General features: G+C 41.2%; 1 protein-coding gene and 1 long non-coding RNA gene across 9 annotated transcripts in view; one reads left to right on the top strand and one right to left on the bottom strand.

Moving 5' to 3' along the window:
- Positions 1-1,453, bottom strand: part of LOC116273849 (programmed cell death 6-interacting protein) — a 73,273-nt gene extending 71,820 nt beyond the window's left edge. For both annotated transcript variants that reach the window (XM_031663836.1, XM_031663837.1), the window contains exon 1: positions 452-1,453. In XM_031663836.1, coding sequence (XP_031519696.1) covers positions 452-660 — 209 coding nt within the window. In that variant the 5' untranslated portion in view covers positions 661-1,453. The remainder of the gene's footprint in view (positions 1-451) is intronic.
- Positions 1,073-21,305, top strand: LOC116273850. Of its 7 annotated transcripts, XR_004182330.1 has the most exons (5): positions 1,073-1,227; positions 9,842-10,017; positions 13,096-13,164; positions 13,360-13,504; positions 15,941-16,297. It is a non-coding gene; the product is annotated as an uncharacterized LOC116273850 (long non-coding RNA). The 7 variants fall into 7 exon arrangements; XR_004182331.1 differs by lacking the exon at positions 15,941-16,297 and adding an exon at positions 20,660-21,305 and having other exon boundaries at positions 13,096-13,504; XR_004182328.1 differs by having other exon boundaries at positions 13,099-13,504.
- The last annotated feature ends 3,437 nt before the right edge of the window (positions 21,306-24,742 follow it).

Here is a 24,742-nt window from a genome sequence, read left to right as displayed (position 1 = left end):
TTGGTCCAGTGTCCCAATTCCCTCACTTCGCCCACTTCCTTCAAGCAACTACTATTATGAAATCTAAATTTGGCCCAAGAAAGACAGTGATGGAAAAATGGGGGGAAAGGGGAAGCTTCAGAGACCCAAAAAAGTGAAAACTACTTCTAAGTAAATGTGGCAAGAGAAATCAGTACATGGCTGACTGCTGCTCCCAAGCACCTGATCGACGGAGCCCTCGCCGACCAAGGGCTGGGGCAGGCGGGCAGGCAGGACAAGCGGGCAGTCACAGCCGGCCTGCAGGGCGGGTCCTTTTCACCAGCAAAGAATGCAGACCACACCTACGCGCCCGGTCAGGCCGGGGCGGGGCGGCTCGGCCCAGGTTACAGGATTGAGGGAAGGGGGAAGACAGGAAGAGGGGCGGCGAGGGACTGCTGGCAAACAAACTACCCACACCCAGCCCCGCGCCCACCTCAGGAGCGTCTCGAGCGCGCCCTCGTGCTTGTCCAGCGGGCGACCGACTGCGGCGCGGCGCAGCTTGCTGAGCTCCTCCGCCGCGCGACAGTACTGGGCCTGCTCTTCCCCGCCGCTTGGGTAAGTCTGCTGGATGAACTTCACCAGCGGCTTGGCCAGGTCCACCTCTGAGGTCTTTTTCAGCTGCACCGAGATGAACGTCGCCATGATCAGCGCCTCCGCCGCCGTTCGGGCCAAACAGACAGCGGACAGCCTACGACGGCCGAGAAGAGAGAGGTACTGGTCTGGCGGACTGGCGGACTGACGGGCTGACGGACGTGCGCTCCGCCTGCGTTCCGGGTCCGGCCACTTCCGGGAGCTCCAGCGCAAGCGCACTGGATGCGGGGTCCTTAAGCCGTTCGCGGTCACGTGAAGGTGTCGCGGCGGCGACGCCCTCCTGGACCCAGTTCAGGCTGTGCTATGCTGTAAAATACTACTTTCTCCGCATCTGGAATTCTTTCCTTCCTCCTTCTTGCCGCAGTGGTGTACTGAGCACTTTCACGTAAGAGTATTCATCCACTCGAACAACCCCCTGGAGAAGTACTCCTGTCACTGCCACCTGCGAGAGTTTGCGGCTACCTCCCCAAGATGCGGTCCCAGGGTTATTGTGACCTATGATGTTTATTAAGCTACTGTTGACGGGCTGCTGTGCACAGGAACGGAGTGCACAGGGAACCTGGTAGGCAAGACTCCTGCCATCGTGCAGCTTACTGTCAGGTTGACACAGATACTAAGGTAAACGGAAAAAGTATCAGGAAGAAAAACAGGGTACTTGGGATTTAGGAGATGTTAAGATCGCTTGGAGGACCCTAATTTAAATAAGATAAAGAAAGTAGGTTTTCTCCGGAGTAGGTGAACTGAAAATGAACCTGTGTCTGTGGTTGCTGTTTTGTAGAAAGAACAAAATTTTAAATACATTGAAAACGACACCTGTAATTTGAGAAGATGCTTGGCATCAGGAGAGGAGAAGAGTGGAGAGAGGTGGAGTGGCAAAGGAGAGTCTCCAAACCAAAAGCCTGCGTGCAGAGGCCCTAGGAGGCAAGCACTTACCATGTTTCGGGAGTAGAAACGAAACATATGACAAGACTCTTAAAAACAAATAGAATTGGGATGGAATAAAGTTGGATGAGTAAGCAGACATCAAATCGTTCAGAAACTTGTAGTCCAAGTTGAAGATTTTGTTTAGTGTTGTATAATAAATGCAGAGGAAGCTATGTACATTTATAATTTACATTTTTTAAAGGCCACGTTGTAGCTCAATCGGATAGTTTGTCTTTTGATGGAATGTAGTATACAGTATCATCATGATACATTCCACGCAAAAATATTTAACTTGAATCTATCAAGCCTTTGCATGTAACAGACTTTATAAAAAAATACAACTGATAGATGAACAAACTAAATGATGCCAGAGGAAGTAACTAGACAGAAGGTGAAACCAGAAGCTGAAACATTCTGCAGGATAACTGGCCCATCTCTTCAACAATTTGTCATGAAAAAAGCAACTGCTTTATGAAAAGAAATTTAAGGGACATAACAGTTTGAATTGGATCCTAGTTTGAACAGACTATAAAATGCATTTTCAGGAACATTAAAGAAATATGAATGTAGATGGACTGAGTATTGGATAAAATAGAACTGTATTGCCATGGAAAAGATCATTAACTGAAAAGAGCAAGTCACAAAGTAGTATGTTACAGCATCCCATTTTGGTTTAAAAATGCACATCTGTGTATTTAGGTACAATGAAAAAAATAGTGGCCTTATACCCTAAGGTGTTAGTAGTGGTAATCTTTGGAAGTGGAAATGTGTATTTTCTTATTTATGTTTGCCTATCTTTTTCATTGTAACTTTTGCAGCATATAGACTACTTTCATTATAGTCAAAGTTTATTTTACCACAATTTTTTTTTTTTTTTTGAGACAGAGTCTCAATCTGTGACCCAGTCTGGAGTGCAGTGGCACAATCTCAGCTCACTGCAACCTCCGCCTGCCAGGTTCAAGCTATTCTCTTGCCTCAGCCTCCTGAGCAGCTGGGACTACAGGTGCATGCCACCATGCCTGGCTAATTTTTGTATTTTTAGTAGAGACTGGCTTTCGCAACATTGGCCAGGCTGGTCTCGAACTCCTGGCCTCAAGTGATCCACCCACTTCAACCTCACAAAGTGCTGGGATTACAGGCGTGAGCCACTGCACCTGGCCTATTTTACCACAATTTATAAAAAGTTTTGTTTATTTTAATTAAGTTATTCTAGGTTAAAATAAGTAGCCACCCTTGGCTGATGCATAAATAAAACATTAGAGGAAGGAAAGAATGGAAGCAAGGAGGCAAATCATGAGATCATTTCAGAAATCAAGACAAGATCATGAAAGCTAACATTAACAAGAGTGAACCAAACGGTTAATATCTTTGAGTTTAAAACTGAAGAATTTACCAATGAATTGCATAGGAAAGTAAAGGAAGTGGTCAAGGATAGATCCTGGTTTTGGGGCCAGAACATCTGAGTGGTTAGTAGAATCATTACCAGTTGATAACCCATGGAAGAGGGTCGGGGATGGGTGGTGTCTTGTAGGTTGGTTGACAGGACTGACCCATTGGGAAGATAATGAAGAAGCAAAGTATATGAAAAGAGGAGGAGAAAGGGTAACCAGAGGAGGGAGGATACAAAGAGAGTAATTAGCCATCAGAAAGATGAGGGACATGACATTTGTTGAGGCAGATGATGGGGAAAAGAAAGTTAACATAAATGTGATTAGTTTTGTGACATTGACCGAAGGAAGATTAAGGTGATACTATCTGATGGCTTAGAATGAAAACCAAACTCCCTACCACAACATGATGGTCTTTCTCTGCAACTTCATATTTTGCCTCTTGTTCCTCATTTGTTACCACTGAGTCACAGTTGTCTTTTTAGTTTCTCAACTCACCAAGGTCTTTCTTGCCTCATGGGACCTAGAATGTTTTCTCCCTTTCTTCATGTCTTAGTTGAAAGGTCTCCTCTCCTCATCATCATACTATCTAAAGTACATTCCCTCCCTTGTTAACCTCTAGCGCAGCCATTAGTTCCTTCATAACACTTACCCTAACTTGCAAGTATTTTGTTTGTTGATTTAATTTTTATCTGACTTCCCCACTAGAATGTAACCTCCATGAGGGCAAAAATTGTGTGTTTTGTATACCAGTATGTCTCTAACACTTGGTATAGCAGGCACTCAATTTCAATTTTAAACTCAAAGATAGTATCTTAATAAACATTTGTTCTTTGCTCACACAAAGTCTAATATGGAACAGGCTTAGAGTTGTCCTCCAACCAGTGTCTGAGCAATCCAGACCACTTTGATCTTGTAACTCTGCCGTCCCAACATGAGATTCCACTTTCGCTGCAGAAGAGGGAATGTGTAGCATCATGCAGTGGCTTGTCACTACCTCAGCCCTCCACTTCCACTTGTATTTCACTAGCTAGAACCTTTCATATGGCTCCGCCGAACTGCAATGGGACTGGGAAGGGAGAATCAGATATTAGGGAGCATTCATAATGCCTTCCGAGGGGTGTGTGTCACTGCTTCCAAACTTGCTTATGATGATGTTAGTTTTTCATCTATGTGATGAAATGCCATGTATTCTTAGTGTGTGTTCTCAGCATAACAAATACATTTTGGGAATATTAAGTAAATGGATTTTCTTTCTCAAAAATTCCTAGTTCTGGGCCTATCATTAACCCCACTGATTGAACCAGTGGAAATAGTTGCCTCTTTGAATGGACAGAACCCTGCTAAAGGCAGCTTTGAGTTTCAAAATAGTGTGTTTCAAGTCCACGTTGAGACAATAGCCTGAAAGTAAGCACTTATGATTTTTGGAGGAGACTTTGTTGTTAAGGAGAAAAGAGGCTTACAGAAGTCAGATTCAGAAGACTGTAATATTTTTACAATAAATGAAAGTAAACAGTATAAGAATTTGATGTAAGGGAAGTTCCTGCAGTGCAAGAAAGAAAGTCCTTTTGGTACTGAGCGGAAGAGTCTAAGAGAGAGAAGGTGAACAATAAAAGGAAAATGTAAATGTGGGATTCATACTTCCTTACTCCACACTCAGGATAAACCTAGAGTATGAGGTAGATGGGGGAATCTAGAGGGGAAGAAGCATGGAATAGGAACACCCAAATAGACTTGATGAAACAAAAAACATCAAGGATGGCTCCTGTGTCACCTGGAAGACACATATCTTGTGCGGAATGGAAAAAAGGCAATGGTAAAGGACCAGGGCCCTAGATTTTTTACAACGTGGGATAGAGAACTATTTGTCTCCTTAATTTACTAGCATATTTACCTTTAAAAATTGATGAATGAAAGAAAAATTACCCATTTTTCAAACATGGGTGTGTAAATTTTTTCCACTTTGTACAGAAAATTTTAAAGAAATGGAAACTACTGAACACCTTATATTCAGAATTACTCCCTGTATAAGCCCATTCCAATCCCATATACTGCTGATTAAATTTTCATCAGTTGGCAGTTCTCTAGTATCGGTTTCACTGCTATTTAAGTAACTACTGCCCTTTGCTACCAGTGTCTCTCTTGGGTGAGAGTCACTTTACTCGAATGAGATAACTTCTGAGAATAAATTGATGCACTATTTTGGAAGAATTGCTCTATAGAGTAAAAAATAATTCTGGATAATTGAAAGTTATCTTGTGAGTATCTGCACATTAAGGATACATTTCAAGACTCCCATTTTCACTAAAATCCCGTATTTGTTTAAGCATTTCAAGTTAAAGGGAGCACCCTCCCCCTTTCACCCTGACTGTTGTTGTTCATTCGTTTTTGGAGCTATATAAGAATGTTTCTTTAATCGATTTTCCCTTAGGCATACATTAGCTCTCTATTCAAAACTCAGTAGCAGGGAGTAGTAAGTAAGTGGTTATTAGTGATTCTTCATATAAAGCACATTTGAGTTTCTTAGAAGAAAATTATGCATAAAGATTACCTTCAGATATCATGTCTTTAGTTTGTTAATAGAGAAGTTTCTTTGGACATGTAGAACACTGTAATAAGATAAATTTTAAAAAAGAAAAGTAAGCATATATACAAAATGTATGCAATTTCATTTCACAATTGAAATGAAAACCAAATCCTACAAGCTTCTTGGTACAAAGTTTTGGTAACACTTGGATGACCAGACTGAGTTATTCAGCAAATATTTTTGGAGCTTCCACTGTGTGCCAAACAAAATGTAATTCAAGAGAATTCTATGACCAATCTATTAATCTATTGTATATATTTACAGAGGTCTTTATTCCACCCTTATATAAGGTAGTTCGGCAAATAGTTCACAGGAGGAGGTCTAGGAAAGCAGTTAAGGAAAGTCGTAAAATGGCAGCTCTGCAGCAAGCAGAAAGTACAGCTAGCCCAGAATAAGGAGAGGGTGGAGGACCGCAGGAGGAAGATCCAATAGAAACAAAAAAAAAGGTTGGAGGGATGATTAGATAGAATGAAAACCACCGGGTTTCTCGTTGGAAAAATTATTCTTTTCCCTTTGTAATTAACAACTAATTCGTGGGAATATAATTTGAGGCTATATAAAATGCTGTTCCACATGAAACTTTCTTCCGCTAGTTTTAGCATACTTTGATGATTCTTGCATGAATCTAGTATTTCTATGATGATTGCAAAATGGCGATTTTCTTATTCATTATTATGCCTATATCAGCTGACATTATTCTAGAAAGAAGAATTTTCTTTTCTCCTGTATTTATTTATTCATTTATATGTTTATACCAGCATGAACCCATGGATTTTTATTCAATTTAGTAGATTATAAACCACTATTATTATTTGTTTTGATGCTCAAATTGTCCAAGATTTGACTAATATGAACACCCTCAAGGTGGCTCCTATGTTCTTTTTCTTCCAATATTTCCTTTTTTTTTTTTTTTTTTTTTTTTTTTTTTTTTGAGACAGGGTCTTGCTCTTTCCTCCAGGCTAGAGTGCAGTGGTGTAATCATGGCTCACAACGGCCTCAACCTTCCAGGCCAAGGCTCAAGCAATTATCCCACCTCAGCCTCCCAAGTAGTTGGGACTACAGGTGCACACTACCATGCCCGGCTTATTTATTTATCTATTTTTTGTATTTTTTGCAAAGACAGAATCTTCCTATGTTGTTGAGGGTGGTCTCAAACTCCTGGACTCAAAGGATTCTCCTGCCTCAACTTCACAGTTCATTTTAAAAATTTCAGACACAGCACAGAGTTTTGCAGTGAATGCCCACCTACCCACCACCTAGATTCTAACATTAACATTTTACTATGCATGCTTTGTCTCATATCTGTCTGTCTGATCTTCCCTCTATCCACTCATAAATCTACGTTGCTTTTTGGATCCATTTCATAGTACATTACAGTCATCAGAAAGGAAAAGTAAAATAAGTAAATTTATTGGTAAATAGGTAATTGATGGGAGTCAAGAGATATTTAAATGATATCAATGAATGTCGCTTAAAGCTGAAAAATCAAATAACAGAAGGAAGTAAAGAAAAAGACTTTTAAAATGACTCACAAAAGAAAACCCAATGTGATAGATTATAAAATTGGCCACACACTCTTCCTCTCCCTTTGTCATGATTTTGCAGTATGACATTGCAGATCTTCCCATCAGGAAGTGGAGTCTTTTTCTCCACCCTTTAAGTCTGGGTCATTGATGTGAGCTGCTTTGGCCAGTGGGGCATTAGCAGTTGTGATGTAAGCAGACACTTCAGTCATCACGGTTTGTCCTCTCTTACTGCACTTGCAACCCTGTAACCTCCATGAGTGCCGTCTTGCCTGCTGGATTATGAGACACGTGGTTGAGTCACTCTCCTAGCCCTAACCAACAGTCTGCTAATTGTCGGACATATGAACAAGGCTATCTTAGATCATCCAAGCACCAGGCAACACCCTAGATGACCTCAGACACATAAGCAAGCACCTGAAAGATCAGCTGAGCCAATGTAGACCAGAAATGTTAAGCCAACCTACAGAATTATGAGCTAAATAAATGGCTGGTTTTTAAGCCACTAAGTTTTGGTATGGTTTGTTATGCAAAGAAGCTAACTGATACACTATCATTATGGTACGTACAAGCAACATACCTAAAACAAAATGATTCAGAAAGGCTAAAGAGAAACAAAGAGACAAACTAGGTGCTATGGACTGAATGTGTACCCCCAACAGTCACTTCTTTTTTTTTTGAGACAAATTCTCACTCTGTCACCCAGGCTGGAGTGCAGTGGCACGGTCTTGGCTCACTGCAAGCTCCACCTGCCGGATTCATGCCATTCTCCTGCATCAGCCTCCTGAGTAGCTGGCACTACAGGCGCCCACCACCATGGCCGGCTAACTTTTTGTATTTTTAGTAGACACGGGGTTTCACTGTGTTTGTCAGGATGGTCTGGATCTCCTGACCTCGTGATCCGCCCGTCTCGGCCTCCCAGAGTGCTGGGATTACAGGCATGAGCCACCGCGCCCGGCCAACAGTCACTTCTTGAAGCTCAGTTCCAAATGCGATGGTATCTGGAGGTGGGACCTTTGGAAGGTAATTAGGTTGTGAGCACAGAGCCCTCATGAATAGGATTAGTGCCCTCGTAAGAAGAGGCACAACAGAGCTTTCTTCCTCTCTCACTCTGCTACATAAGGATACAGTAAAAAGGTGTCTGTATGCAAAGCAGTAAGAGGGCACTCACCAAAACCCAATCATGCTGGCACCCTGCTCTTAGACTTCACATCCTCCATAACTGTAAGAAATAAATGTTGTTGAAGCCACCCAGTCTACAACAGCCTGGACTAACTAAAACACCAGACAAATGGAACTAATAGGAATGCAGGGTCGTTCTTTTGATATCAGACAATTCAGACCAAAACGGCTTAAATGTAATTAAGGACATTTCATAATACTAAAGGCTAAAATTATCCAGAAAAAAAAAAAAAATGTAGCTAAAAGCCACAGTACAGATAAAAGTTTGAAATATCAAACTTTTGGATCAGATAACCCAAAATACCTGTGTACCAAGTAACATAGCAACCCCCATCATAAAAAAAAAAAACTATAGGATTACATTTCCAAGTAATAATTTCTCATATTTGGCCAACTCTGTGAGTAGCTAAGGGAATTTTAAAAAATATTACTCAGGGATGATCCGAAGAAGATACATTTGAAAGCAAGATTGGTGGATTAGGTCTGTGCTGAATAATAATTTGTCATACCTCATTATAAGAGATGTGGCCATGGCTGGGAGCGGTGACTCACGCCTGTAATCCCTGCACTTTGAGAGGCCAAGGAGGGCGGATCACTTGAAGTCAGGAGTTTGAAACCAGCCTGGCCAACATGGTGAAAACCCGTCTGTAATAAAAATACAAAAAAATTAGCCGAGCGTGGTGGCAGGCGCCTGTAATCCCAGCTAGTCAGGAGGCTGGGCAGGAGAATCACTTGAACCCAGGAGGCGGAGGTTGCAGTGAGCTGAGATTGTGCTCTTCTGCCTGGGTGACAAAGCAAGACTCCATCTCAAAAAAAAAAAAAAAAGAGAGAGAGAGGTGGCCTTGTGAAATTATAGGACAGATGGGAAAGTATCTTCTACCTTGTGGTTAGGCTGTACTCTCTATGAAAATTAATATTTGTCCTTGGGAAATGGTGATTCAGCAGTCTCCTGCAGCACAGTCAGGAGAACAAATAAGTTCATTAATAACTCACAGGAGAAGTGAGTTCCTTCACCTGTCCTTTACTTTTTGGTGAAACTTGAATAGTTAAAGTTTCCCATGTACTCCATCCTAACTTGGAATATGAGAGAACTCCACTACTCTTACCCAGCACACTCTCCCCCAGAGTATTATTCTAGCTTACTTGTTATCAAATGGGTAATTTTGCTCTCCAGTGAACATTTTTGGTTGTCACAACTTAGTGGGAGAGGATGCTACTAGCCTTTAGTGGATAGAGGTTAGAGATGCTTCTAAACATTCTACAATGCACAGGACAGTCTCTCATAACAAAAATATTATCCAGTCCCAAATGTCACTAGTACTAAGGGTAAAATTCACTTAAAAAGCATATTGCTCAGAACAGGCTCCAATTTTTGAGAAACATACTGCTAGGGGTATAGTCTGATCTATTTGCAAGGGATGGGTTGTTCCAAAGAATGAGTAAAGTCTTGCTTTGAGAGATGAGAAGAAGGAAGCATTGTTGCAGAGATGTTGGCTCCTAAGAATAGGGGAGAAAAATAAGGAAGTGGAGTACATCAATGAGGGGTGAACTTCCAGAGGAATTTTCCATTAAACTAAAGAGAAAGTTATTGCCATTTTCTTTGTTGACCCAACCCTCGTTAAAGGCAGAATGAAGAAACAAGACAGCAAAGAATGTGACTAGTCCCATGGAAAGGAAGCTGTATCCCATCGTGGGGACTCTGTCCAGATGTTCCAGATGGTGACCAACAGCAACATGATATAGTGGTTTGTGCAGACTTCTCCACATATGTGAGGAGCAAGCTTGGAAGTTCAAGGGGTTTGATGTAAGTTACTGTCTGGTTCTTCTACCTCCCATATACTTTCACCCATTCACCCCTCTCTGAAGTTAGTATCCTGATCTCACCTGGATGTCCTCACCTCTCCCTCTTTGTTCTTTGTCTTAAGCCTTAAGGGATAAGGATGTGGCTCAGGCCTTAGATCATTATCATAATCCCGTCCTCAAGCCCCAATAGTACAGAAAAAAAAAGAAAAGAAAAGAAAAAACATGACCCAATTCTGACTATAGAGATATAAAAAGAGGTTTGCCAGAGATATCAGAGAAAGAAGCTTCTTAGCTCTTTTGAGGGCATTTCTGAAAGTGACCCGTCTCTCTAGATGTGGCTGAAAAAGCGTATCTCTGTGTATTAGGGTTCTTGCACACAATAGAAATGAACTGTGGATAATTTAAGCAGAAAGCAAATTTATTAAAGGATATCAGGGAGTCCATAGACTCTCTGGAAGACCACAGAATCCACCTTTAGGGCCACACAACAATTTATCCTATTGTAGAACTGCTCCAAAGAAAACACCACTGTTGCTCCCAATGAGCACAAATACCCCACTGGCAAAGGGTGCTGGGCCCTAGGGACTTTCACCTGAACCTCTGCAGCTGCTGCTTCTGGAGATAGTACTGCTACTCTTGCGAGGAGGGTTTCTGCATGGTGCTTGTATCTTCATGTCACCAGATTTCACAGAGCTGCAAGGGAGACTGGGAAAGAGAATTTCTGAATTTCACATTGAGGAAATAAGAACTTACAAGACGGAGAACTCTCCATAGGAAAGGTTTTCAGGGTGCCTTGTGGCCATTAAGAAAACATATGTCCACTATACCTTGGGAGTTGTTGTCAGCCATCTTATAACTTTGATAGGGAATTAGCCTGATGTCCCAGAAGCCAGAAAACAGAAAGAAACAGGGTGGATGATGATATCTCTGAGATGCTGAGTCAAACCCCAGGTGAAGTCCACTCTATTTCTGAGATCTCAGTCCATTGCCTAATAAATCCCCTCCATTGTTTAAACATGTTTGAATTGGGGTTTTTTGTTGTTGTTCTTTACAAATGACTGCATCCTAATTGATACAATAAACAAACGAAAAAATCATTAGAAAACACTCCTAAATTTTTTTTTTTTTTTTTTTTTTTTGAGACGGAGTCTTGCTCTGTTGCCCAGGCTGGAATGCAATCAATGGCCCCGTCTCAGCTCACTGCAACCTCCGCCTCCTGGGTTCACGCTATTCTTCTGCCTCAGCCTCCTGGGTAGTTGGGATTACAGGCGCCCGCTGCCATGCCCAGCTAATTTTTGTATTCTTAGTAGAGATGGGGTTTCACCATGTTGGTCAGGCTGGTCACGAACTGCTGACCTCATGATCCGCCCACCTCAGCCTCCCAAAATGCTGGGATTACAGGCATGAGCCACTGCGCCTGGCAACACTCCTAAATTCTTAATGATGGCATTACTGGATTATAGAGTATGCACATTTTAAATTTGGGTATATTGTATCCTAGATTCTCTTCCAACTTTTTGCACCATTTTTTATTTCCAGTAACAGTTTTTGATAATTTCCATATACCCTCACTAACACTAAATTCTATCCTACTTTTTAATATTTATTAACCTGTTAGATGAAAAGTAGTGTATTATTTTACTTTTAGTCTTTATGTTTAATGAATTATGAGTAAAATCAAAAGTCAACATTTAAATTGATTAGGTGTACACAGTACATCATGTTTTCTTTTTTTTTTTTTTTTTTTTTTTGAGACGGAGTCTCGCTCTGTCGCCCAGGCTGGAGTGCAGTGGCCAGATCTCAGCTCACTGCAAGCTCCGCCTCCCGGGTTCCCGCCATTCTCCTGCCTCAGCCTCCCGAGTAGCTGGGACCACAGGCGCCGCCACCTCGCCCGGCTAATTTTTTGTGTTTTTAGTAGAGACGGGGTTTCACCGTGTTAGCCAGGATGGTCTCGATCTCCTGACCTTGTGATCCGCCCGTCTCGGCCTCCCAAAGTGCTGGGATTACAGGCTTGAGCCACCGCGCCCGGCCCACAGTACATCATGTTTTCTATGTGTTTTTTTCCTTTTCATGTTAAGTTCAGGAACAGAGTCCAGAGGATCAATCCTGCTTATAACTGACTTTAAGAAAGATGGAGCCGGGCGCGGTGGCTCACGCCTGTAATCCCAGCACTTTGGGAGGCCGAGGCCGGCGGAGACCATCCTGGCTAACACGGTGAAACCCCGTCTCTACTAAAAATACGAAAAATTAGCCGGGCATGGTGGCGGGCGCCGGTGGTCCCAGCTACTCGGGAGGCTGAGGCAGGAGAATGGCGTGAACCCGGGAGGCGGAGCTTGCAGTGAGCCGAGATTGCGCCACTGCACTCCAGCCCGGGCGACAGAGCCAGACTCCGTCTCAAAAAAAAAATAAAAAGAAAAAAAAGATGGAAAACTACTCCAGTCCAAACAGACCCCAGCCTCTGCCTCCTCTGTCCCACAAGGTGTCACTGTTGAGACATAGAATGTCTACTGTAGCAAGACCTTTCACAAGATGGAGCTATTAAAATTTAAATACTCTGGGCCGGGTGCGGTGGCCCGTGACTGTAATCCCAGCACTTTGGGAGGTCGAGGCAGGTGGATCACGCGCTACTCGGGAGGTTGAGGCAGGAGAATCGCTTGAATCCCGGAGGCAGAGGTTGCAGTGAGCCGAGATCGCATCATCGCACTCCAGCCTGGGTGACAGAGCGAGACTCCGTCACCAAAAGAGAAAAAAAAAATTTAAATACTCTGGCAATCTATGGTTCCAAAGTTACAAACACAAAGGGCTTTTTTCCTAGGACTCACCTGTGATGCTAGAGTAAAATTTGTAGGAACTGAGCTAGAAACTTGTTGCAGCCAGGATTGTTAAGCCCAGATAAACAGTCCAGGCTCCCCTCTCCATGGTGAATTTCTCCTGTCTTTTGCTGCCTTGTCAGGTCAGGGCCACTTCAGTCCAGAGGTGATAGAGTAACATTAACCCTCCTAAAGGAAGTGATCAGGGGTCTCAGTAACTGCCTTCCCAGAAGCTTAGTCTTTGGGAAAATTTGCTGACTTTCTCCCAGCAGCCTTTGAACTTCTTGTACCGAAGAAAATGATGAAAAGAGCTTCACTGTCAATTCCCACATGTCCAGGTACAGCCTTCCCCTGTGTTTCCTTACATCTACCTAATTAAAATGATCCCTCGGTGTGTCTCCCAGAACAAAGGGCTACTAGGGGATCTCCACTAACGGAGATGCTTTGCTTATTTGAGGCAGTTCAGTCCAGTGGATAAGAATGTCTGGAATCCTGACTGCCAGAGTTTAAATTCTAACTACAATATTTATCAGCTGTGTCACTCTAGGTGGTTCACTCAACATCTCCAAGCCTCAATCTTCACACCTAAAGATGATGAAGAATACTACTTACCCCCAAAGGACTATTGTGGGAATTAAATAAAATATATTAAATACCTGACAGGTTGCCCAGAACACAGTAAGTATTCAATGTTAGTTACTGTTGCTATTTTTTTTTTTTTTTTTTTTTTTGTAATTTTTATCACTATCATTGCTGAAAGCCTCTTCTTTTTTTAAAATAGAAATAGGGTCTTGCTTTTTGCTCAGGCTGGCCTTGAGCTCCTGGACTCAAGTGATCCCCCTGCCTCAGCCTACCAAAGTGCTGGGATTACAGGTGTGAACCACCATGTCTAGCCAAAAGCCTTTCTTTGTATCTCCTCAACGTTTAGAAGTAGAAATACTTCATCTCTAGAAAGAAAACGTTCTATTAATAAATGATGGACAGAGTGCAGATTTTTTTTCTCACCAAATCTAATTTCAGTTCCCCATGAGTCAACCTCTTACCAATACTGACCACTTTCTATATGATAAATTTAATACTATATCTAGCTGTTAAAAAAAAAAAACTTTAAATGAAATTAACACATTTATTTGAGTAAAAGAATGATTCATGAATTGGGAAGCACCAAGACCAAAAGAGGTTATGGGCTCTGCTCTGGAAGCAGCTACCTTTTATAGGCTGAACACAGAAGCAAAGTAAAGAAATTACCTGAATTGCTACAGCTAAGCGTTTGCCTTATTTGGGTGTAGTCTGATGGGAGAGCCCTAGTTATATAGCCAATTCACTCAATGGCTGTTTGTGACTGGTTAGGGCTATATTTTTGTTTGTCTATTTAAGTCAGTTATAAGAAATACCTCTAAATTAGGCTTTGGTCTGGGCACAGTGGCCCACACCTGTAATCCCAGCACTTTGGGAGGCTGAGGCAGGCCGATCACTTGAGGTCAGGAGTTTGAGACCAACCAGGCCAACATGGTGAAACCGCATCTACCAAAAATACAAAAAATTAGCCCAGTGTGGTGGCATGTGCCTGTAATCCCAGCTACTCGGGAGGCTTAGGCAGGAGAATCACTTAAACCCGGGAGCCAGAGATTGCAATGAGCTGGGATCATGCCACTGTATGCCAGCCTGGGTGACAGAGTGAGACTCCATCTCATAAAAATACGTACATACATACATACATACATACATACATACATACATAAGGCTTCAGCTTGCTTATGTAAGGGCTCAGGGTGCAGAGACAACCTCAGGCTAGTGGCCTTTTTATTAACTTTAAAACTGCTGAAACATCCCATTGCCATGGGAGTGATTTAAGCCAATGTTCTATTGTTGAGTATTTAGGTTGTTTCTGCTCTTTTTTTTTTTTTTTTCTTTTCTCTTTTAAGAGAGTCAGGGTCTCACTCCATCACCCAGAGTGGAATGCAGTGGTGCAATCATAGTTCACTGAAGCATCACACTCCTGAGCTCACATGAGCCTCCTGCTTCAGCCTCCCAAGTAGCTAGTACTACAGGCAGACACCACCATGCCCAGCTAATTTTTAAATTCTTTGTAGAGATGGGGGTCTCACTATGTTGCCCAGGCTGATCTTGAACTCCTGGCCTCAAACAGTCCTTCTGCCTCAGTTTCCTAAAGCACTGGGGTTACAGATGTGTCACCCCACCTGACCTGTTTCCACTTTCTTAACGTTGTAAACAAAATGGCCAAGATGGTAGCTAACTCCTTATGCTCATGTGTCATTCATTAGTATTTTGTTGCAATAAATTCCAAGTGCTGATTTTTTTTTTTTTTGAGACAAGAATCCCACTCTGTCACCCAGGGTAGAGTGCAATGGTGCAATCATAGCTCACTGTAGCCTCAAACACCTGGGCTCAAATGATCCTCCTGCCTCAGCCTCCCAAGCAGCTAGGACTTATAGGCACATCCACCATGCCTAGCTAATTGTTTTATTTTTTGTAGAGACAGGGTCTCACTATGTTGCACAGGCTGATCTCCAACTCCCGGGCTCAAGTGATCCTCCCACCTCAGTCCCTACATGCTGGGATTACAGGCCTGAGCCACTGTACCTGGCCTAATGTAGACATTTTTAAAAGCTTTTGATCTGGCTTATGAAATTTTGCCACATCTAGAAAAGATGGTTGACTGCATTTCTAACAACGGTGTATAAAAGTACTGAAATCTAACCAACATTAGCTATTTTGAGGTTTTTTTAATCTTCACCAATTAAAAAGGTGAAAAATTGTTTCTCACAGTTTTAATTTGCATTTATTTTATTTCTAGTAAGGCTATGGATTTTTTTTACTTGTTTCTTAGCTGATTTTTGGTACACTTTTGTACTTTTCTCCTTTTTTTCCCTTTCGGTTCTAGACCTACAGATGTACTCTTTTAAATTGCTATTTTGAATATTTCTTTTGGAGAATTTATTTTTTCTTCTAAGAGTACTTTCTATTGTAAGAGTAATAATTCTTTATTTTTCAAGTTGCAAATATTTTCCCCAATTTTTTGCTTGTGTTTTTGTTATATTTATGGAATTTTAAAGCATCAGGTTTCTGACATGGAATTTTCTACTCTTATAGGCCCATACATTGTGAAATATCAGAACATTAGAGACAAAGAGATAATGTTCTAAGTGTCTGGAGAGGGGAAAAAAATGGGCCATGTACAAGGAATGGTAATAAAAATGACTTTGGGCTTCTCAGCAACATTTGAAGGAAGAAGACAATGGAAGAGTGTCTTCAATGTGATGGAAAATGCCTTCCAACCTAGAATCCTATAACCAAGCAAACTGGCAATGTGAAGATTGACTATAGACACTTGTAACATCTGAACAAAATTAGGCCAAACATGGTGGCTCACACCTATAATCCCAGCACTTTGGGAGGCCAAGGCGGGCAGATCACTTGAGGTCAGGAGTTCAAGACCAGCCTGGCCAACATGGTGAAACCCTGTCTCTACTAAAAATATGAAAATTAGCCGGGTGTGGTAGTGGGCGCCAGTAATCCCAGCTACTTGGGAGGTTGAGGCAAGAAAATTGCTTGAACCCAGGAGGCGGAGGTTGCAGTGAGCCAAGATCATGCCTCTGCACTCCAGCCTGGGTGACAGAGTGAGACTCCATCTCAAAAAAAAAATCTGAAAAAATTATCATTTATATTGATTTTCTTTGCTGCTATAACAAATTGCTACAAACTTAGTGGCTTAAGATAACACAAATTTATTCTCTTACAATTCTGGAGATCAGAATTCCTAAATCAAGATGTTAGCAGGACTGTTTCCCTTCCAGAGGCTCTAGAGGAGAATCCATTTCCTTATCTTCCTTGTTGCCAGAGGCTGCTTGCATTCCTTGTCTTGTGGTCCCTTCCTTCATACATCCATATTTAAAACCAGCGCAGCTCTCTCTTCTCTCTATCTCTCACTGTCTCTGTCTGTCTCTTTCTCTCATACATACATACACATGCACACATATACCTCCTACTATCTTATTATATGGACCTTCATTACTACATGTGGCCACCCAAATAATCCAGGATAATCTCCCAATTTAAACATTCTTAATGTGATCACATCTTCAAAGTCTCTTTTGCCATTTAAGGAAACATATTCGTAAGATTCGAATGTGGACATTTTAGGGAACCAGTATTCTGTCTACTACATCACACAATCACATTGCCTGTACTAAGATGAGAGAGTCATCTGAGAAAGAAGAAAATACGGAATACAGAACGTAAGAGATTCAACACAGAGAAAAGGAAAAGACTCTCCATGCTGGTGGTGAAGTCGTGATGTTAAAATGACACCTGCACGCAGTCCTGATTGGGGCAGTGTGATATGAGAGATAGCCATGTCAACTGCTGTCCTTACCATGTTTCTGCCATTGTAACATGCTTTTAACTTGATGGATATGCTTCACCAAATAGGGAATAAATCTAAATATAGAAAGACAGATTAAGGGCCCAGAGAATCTAACTAGAACCCATAAGACTAGATAACAAAAACAAAAACCAACAGAAATAAGTGATATCAAACAGCCCTGAAAGAATCCAGACATTGCAATTATTAAACACAAATAATAAAACAACTATATTTACTATGTTAAAGGACACTAAAATTATGCTTGAAAATTTCAGCAGGAAACTGGAAACTGTAACAAGCTACAGAGCATGTTTTAAAAAGAATCAGATTGGATTCACCAACGGAAAGAAACCATAAATCAAGTTTAAGAACGGTGAATGGGTTTCCAGCAGATAGCAAACTGGAAGATATATCACAAACACAATCATAAAACACTGCGACACTGCTGGGAATTACATTCACATATATGTAATAATGTAAACACTGATTATTGATTTGATAACTATTGTAATATAACTGTATTGAGAAGATTAAGGATAGCAGAAGACAGAATGGCATTGTAAGACAGACAAGTTCTCATCTACTACAATATGAAGCTGATAGATAATAGCTAAAGGTAGTATATGCCTATTATTTACAAATTAGGTAGAGATGTAAATGCCAGAGAGAGCTAGAAGCATAAAAAAAATAGTTATCTCTAGGAAGGAGGGAAAAAAGTAGAGAGGGATGGGGAAGGGAAATGCTGCATTTTATCATAACCTTTTTGATACTACTTAACCTTTTTAAATGTGTATGTATTATTTTAACAAAATAAAATTGAAAAATAAAGATAAAAAATTCGTAGGACTGGATGAGATCATAAGATAGGCAGATAAAAACAAAAAAACAAAACACCAGTATATAAGCCCAGGTCCCTCCAATATTTAGAGGTCTGGTAAACGAAGAGGAACCAGCAAAGGAGAGAGCAGCCGGAACCATAGGAGAACCATAAGAGAATGGTGTCATGGAGTCCAAAGTATAGAAAATATTTCAAAAAAGAGAGAATGATCAACCATGCAAAGTGCTGTTAGGAAGAATGAAATTTGATTATTAAATTTGGTATCATTAAGGGCAACCTTCAAGAGCAATATTGGTGGAATGAAAGCCTAATCTAAGTGGGCCCAAGAGGGTGGAAAGTAAAGATGGCAGGAATAGCAACTCTGTGGTAAGGAAAGGAGAGTAGAAACGGGTGGGTCAAAAGAGGGTTTTGTCTATATGTGTGAGCCTGCGTGTATGGTTTGAATTTTTTTTTTTTTTTTTTTTTTTTTTGAGATGGAGTCTTGCTCTGTCGCCAGGCTGGAGTGCAGTGGCGTGATCTCAGCTCACTGCAACCTCCGCCTCCTAGGTTCAAGTGATTCCCCTGCCTCAGCCTCCCAAGTAACTGGGATTACAGTCACATGCCACCATACCCGGCTAAGTTTTTGTATTTTAGTAGAGACGGGGTTTCAGCATGTTGGCCAAGATGGTCTCGATCTCGACCTCGTGATCCACCCCCCTTGGCCTCCCAAAGTGCTGGGATTACAGGCGTCAACCACTGCGCCCTGCCAGTTTCACATTTTTAAAACAAATTTTGGCCAGGCATGGTGGCTCACACCTGTAATCCCAACACTTTGGGAGGCCGAGGAGGGCGGATCACTTGAGTCCAGGAGTTCTAGACCAGCCTGGACCACATAATGAGACCTTGTCTTTACCAAAAAAAAATATAAAAATCAGCCAGGTTTGGTGGAATGTGACTGTAATTCCAGCTACGAAGGAGGCTGAGGTGGGAGGACTGCCTGACCCTGGAGAGGCAGAGACTGCAATGAACCAAGATCACACCACTGCACTACAGCCTTTTTTTTTTTTTTTTTTTTTTTTTTTGAGACAGGATCTCGCTCTGTTGCCCAGGCTGAAGTGTGGTGGTGTGATCTCAGCACACTGCAGCCTCCATCTCCCCAGGTTCGGGCGATCCTCCCACCTCAGCCTCCCCAGTAGCTGGGTCTACAGACGTGTATCACCATGCCCAGGTGATTTTGGTAGAGACAGGGTTTCACCATGTTGCCCAGGCTGGTCGAATAAAAATATTTGAATGTTGATGAGTGTGAACTATTATGTTATAGGTCAGAAACATGATTAATATGCATAAATTCCTAAAATAAATTCTACTGTGCCAGACAGCATCTATCAGCTCCAGTAGCGATAAAGAATAATTGCTAAACAGGTATTATTAAAACCTTAAAGAGACAGCTGTCTTACTTATGGCACACAGCAGGCACTCAGTAAACATTTCTTGAATGAATAAATGTTATGCTGGCATTGTATCTGCTTTGCCCATCTAAACTGTATAACTCGCTAATCAAAATTTAAACTAGACTATAAAGCTTCTAAATATCTTAAAAGGGATATATTGCTGCTTATGTAAAAAAGAGTCCCCAAAACATGAACTAAACCAGGAAGGGACATTCAACATGAAACTGGTTTAAGCCATCATTCATGTTGTTTCTAAGAAGTACACTGCCAGATTCATTGAAGAAGAATTGAATTAGGTGATAGCAAGCCAGTTGCAATAATGAATGACATCTACAGAAAACTTGAGGCAGAGATGTGGTTCAACCAGTTACAGGCGCTTTGAAAGGAACCATTTCAACCTGGCCCCAGGTAAACTCATGAAACTGGCTTGGTCTGTCTGTGTGGCCCCTAGATCCCGCCTCACTCCTTCAAACTTTTTTCTAGGCTAACAATCCCTTCCTGTTTTCTCCACTCTTTCCAAATTATAAAGAACATATGTAGTATGTTGAAACTATCACCAAACACACTCCTAATTCGTGTATCAAAATAGTCTCAGGGCAAATTCCCCAGAGATAGCATACCACCCCTGAGTTTAAATATGTTCTGGTATTTTCTCTGGAGGAAATGGCCATGATTTCTGGCCTTTATTTTCTACTTTTATCCCAAGTGTGTGGTTGCTGAAAGCCCACTTTCCTCCTCAAGTATTGTACAGGTAGTTAGACAGGACTTGACATGGATCTTGTAGGGGAGGCGGTGCAGGGAAGTAAGCTCTTTAAGATGTTCAGTAATCACACAACAGCCCTGGAATTCAGGGATTATTTGCTATGTAAACACAGCCCCTAAACAACATTTGCCTGGAAAAGAAGATAATCTGATGCAAAATGAATTTCTTTGGCAACTTATTTAGAATCTCCTGTTCCTGCATAATTAGACCTACCCATGATTCTCATTCTGACCAATATTTTACTGCTTCACTGCTAGAGGGTAAAAGAATGTTGCATTTTTAATTCAGTACATTATATCTTGTATATATCCAGTCTTAACTGCTGAAAGGGATTAATGAAGACTTAATAGATCACTGTGTTACAGCATAATACAAGATAGCCCTTTAATACTGTGTATCTGGATCTGACATCTAGAACTGCTGCAGCCATCTTACATCCATGAAGAGACGAATACAATAAATTTTTGCTGAACTTTGAGTATGTGCATTCAGATTTGCACACTGTATAACCAGAGCTCCAGGAGATGGAACCAGAGTAACCACTTTTCAGAAAGCTCATCAGAGTCAGTAGGAAAGTTGCCTGATGATAAATTTGTGCCTGTACATCTGGATTCAACAAACTGACTTGGGGCATAACAGTCAGCTGTGCCAAACTCCACTATAACCAACTTTGAGCTGACAATTCAAGGGGTTGTTTAAACCAAGCAATCATTTTTCCTTGTGAAAATGTGTGATTTCTGCTGTTAGAGGTCCCATCCTTGCCTTTAGTTGGAGACACAGGCTTCAGAAGTCTGTGCTTCCTTTTATATACCTATAAACGTGTAAATACTCAAGACTTTACACTAAAATTATATTCAAATTATATCTTTTCAGCTAAAAACTTACTCTGCCCCAGAATTTCTATTTTTCTTTTGTTTGGAGTCAAAACTGATATACCAAGGATGGCAAAGTAGAAAGAACCTGGTTTCTTGATGATATCCTTATGTTACTAACTATGAGCCCTCCTACCTCTGGATTTGTTATGTGATATAATAAATTTCCTTTTTGGTTTAGGCCACGTTCAGTTGGGTTTTCTCTTATTTGTACCAAAAGTAAAAGAACTGATATACCTTATTTTATTGCTCCATCAAAAAGAGTGTCTCCCACTCCATCACACACTCCTTTATTTCTCTTTATATGACTTAATTACTACCTGAAACTACCTTATATATATACATATACATATATATATCTTTTTTGTTTGCTTGCTTGTTTACTTGTTCATTATCTATAATGCCCACTAAAATATAAGCCCCATAAGGGATGGAGAATCTGCTCCCAAGCTGTCTCATGTGGTTGTTGTTAGCCCTCAGTTCCTAACTGGCTGTTGGCTAGAGGCCCTGTTTCTCACCACGCAGGCATTTGCATGGGGGTGCTGCTGGACATGTAAGCTGGCTTCCTCAAGAACTAGTGATCCAGGAAAGAGAGAGCGAGAGGGCACCCCAGACAGAAGCCACAGCCTAATCTCAGAAATGACATACTTAGAAAGCTTTGCAGTCAGACTCCAGGATTTGAGTCCTGAGCCCTGTGGGTCACATACTGTTTGCCTCAGTTTATCCATACATAAAATGGGAATAATAACAATATCTACTTTTTGTCAAGGAATAAAATAGCTAATATATATTAAAAGCTTTGAATGTTATATTTATAGGTGAATTATAGGACATCTGATGTTTAATTACTCCAGAAAAAGAATGAGTTGGAGGAATGATAGTGATAGATAAATAGATATAGCAAAATGTTCAAATGTTGATAAATAGTTGAAAGTGGATAATGCACATATGTAAGCTCTTTTTGTTTTGTTTTTTTTTATTTCTTAAATGTGAAATTCTCCATAATAAAAATTTACATAAGGTTGGATATGGGCTCATGCCTGTAATCCCAGCATTTTGGGAAGCTGAGGCAGGAAGATGACTTGAGGTCAGGAGTTCGAGACCAGCCAGGCCAACATGGTGAAACCCCATCTCTACTAAAAATACAAAAAAAATTCACCTGGCGTGGTGGCGCACGCCTGTAATCTCAGCTACTCGGGATGCTAAGGCAGGAGAATCGCTGGAACCCGGGAGGTAGAGGTTACAGTGAGTCAAGCTCATGCCACTGCACTCCACCTGAGTGACAGAGCGAGACTCCATCTCAAAAAAAAGAAAAAGTTACATAATTGTTTACATAAAGTGTTTATAATAGTACCTGGAACATTAAATAACTCAATAAATATTAGTTATTACTTGTTTTTTCTTTTGAGACAGAGTCGCACTCTGGCCAGAGTGCAGTGGCACAATCTTGGCTCACTGCAACCTCAGACTTCTGGATTCCAGTGATTCTCCTGCCTCAGCCTCCCGAATAGCTGGGATTACAGGTGTGCGCCACCACGCCCAGCTAATTTTTTGTATTTTTAGTGGAGATGGGGTTTCGCCGTGTTTGCCAGGCTGGTCTCAAAACTCCTGGCCTCAAGTGATCCACCCACTTCAGCCTCCCAAAGTGCTAGTATTAGATGCGTGAGCCACCGCACCTGGCCAGTTATTAGTTTTAAAATGCTGGTTAAACAGATTTTTCTTTATTCAAATGCTATAACTTCTTGCCTACTGGGTCTTCATACAAGCATAAATCTTTTTTTTTATTATTATACTTTAAGTTCTAGGGTACATGTGTACAACGTGCAGGTTTGTTACATATGTATACCTGTGCGATGTTGGTGTGCTGCACCCATCAACTCGTCAGCACCCATCAACTCGTTATTTACATCAGGTATAACTCCCAATGCCATCCCTCCCTGCCCCCCTCTCCCCTCCTCATAATAGGCCCCATTGTGTGATGTTCCCCTTCCAGAGTCCAAGTGATCTCATTGTTCAATTCCCACCTATGAGTGAGAACATGCGGTGTTTGGTTTTCTGTTCTTGCGATAGTTTGCTGAGAATGATAGTTTCCAGCTGCATGCATGTCCCTACAAAGGACACAAACTCTTTTTATGTATAGTATTCATGGTGTATTGTGCCACATTTTCTTAACTGGCCTGTCACTACATGGACATTTGGGTTAGATTCCAAGTTTATGATAATAGTAAGGTGTCGCTAATGAACATAATGTATGCAGACGTGTCTTTGTAGGTAGCATGATTTATAATCCTTGGGTATATACCCAGTAATGGGATGGCTGGGTCATAAGGTATTTTCTAGTTTGAATCCTTAGAATCGCCATTGTTTTCCACAAGGAACCAGTTGCTAACCCAACAACAGTGTGTGTGTGTCTTGTTGTTTCTCCACATCCCCCAGCCACAGCTCTTTGACTTTTAATGATTGCCATTCTAACTTGCAGTGAGATGGTACTGTGTGGTTTTGATTTGCATTCAGGTATGGTGAGATGTTAGTATATTTTTGTCATGTGTCTGCTGGCTGTATGCATGTCTCTTTTGGAGAGAAATGTCTGTCTATCCTTGGGGTCCAATTTTTGATGAGGTTAATGGTTTTTCTTTGTAAATTTGTTTGAGTCTTTGTAGGTCTGGACATATTAGCCTTATTGATGAGGATCAAAATTTCTTCCATTCTGTAGTTGCCTGTTCACTGTGATGGTAGTTTCTTTTATGGGCAGAAGCCTTAGTTTAATTTGATCCCATTTAATAATTTTGGCTTTTGTCAGTCATTGTTGTTTTGATGTTAGTCATGGTAGTTTCCCAAACAGTGCCTAGGTCCCTGACGTGCATTTGCTTGGGGCTACCTAGGTTTTCTTTCTAGGTTTTTAATAGGTCTAACATGTTTCTTAATGATCATATCTTGGAATCATTAATTTTCATATAAGAGCAAGGAAGGATCCAGTTGGAAGCTTGGGTTGTGTAATACAGCCAATTTTCCCACCACCATTTATTAAATAGGGAACTCATTTCTCCCAGGGTATTTGTCAAAGACTCATGGGCTGAGATGTGTGGTATTAAGTTTTAGGACTCTGTTCTGTTCCATTACTGCATTCTGTTTTTAAGTACCATGCTGTTTTGGCTACTTGTAGCCTTGTAGTGAAGGTTTGAAGTCAGGCATGGATGCTCCAGCTGTTCTTTTTGACTTAGGATTGTCTTGGCAATGTGGCTCTTTTTGTCCACATGGAATCTTTCTTTAAAGTAAGTTTCAATTCTCCCAGAAGAAAGTCATTGGTAGTTTAGATGGCATTGAATCTGGTAAATACCTTGGGGCAGTATGGGTGCTGTTTTCATTTTAAGATGATTTTTACCCATGAGGTGGTATGTTCTTCCATTTGTTTGTGTCCTTTTATTTCCCCACTGAGCAGGGTAGGTTTAGAGAATTTCCTTGAAGAGTATCCTTTTACATCCCTGTGTGGGTTGGACTTAGGTAGCTTTTTGAATTCTCTTTTGTGCTATTAGAATGGAAGTTCATTCATGATTTGACTCTGGTTTGTCTGTTATCAGTGGCAAGAATGAACCTCTGACTTGGAACCCCTGAATAAAAGTCATTAT

The sequence above is a fragment of the Papio anubis genome, chromosome 2 (genome assembly GCF_008728515.1).
Source record: "Papio anubis isolate 15944 chromosome 2, Panubis1.0, whole genome shotgun sequence".
Lineage (NCBI taxonomy): Eukaryota > Metazoa > Chordata > Mammalia > Primates > Cercopithecidae > Papio > Papio anubis.
This window is presented reverse-complemented; position numbering and strand designations above follow the sequence as displayed.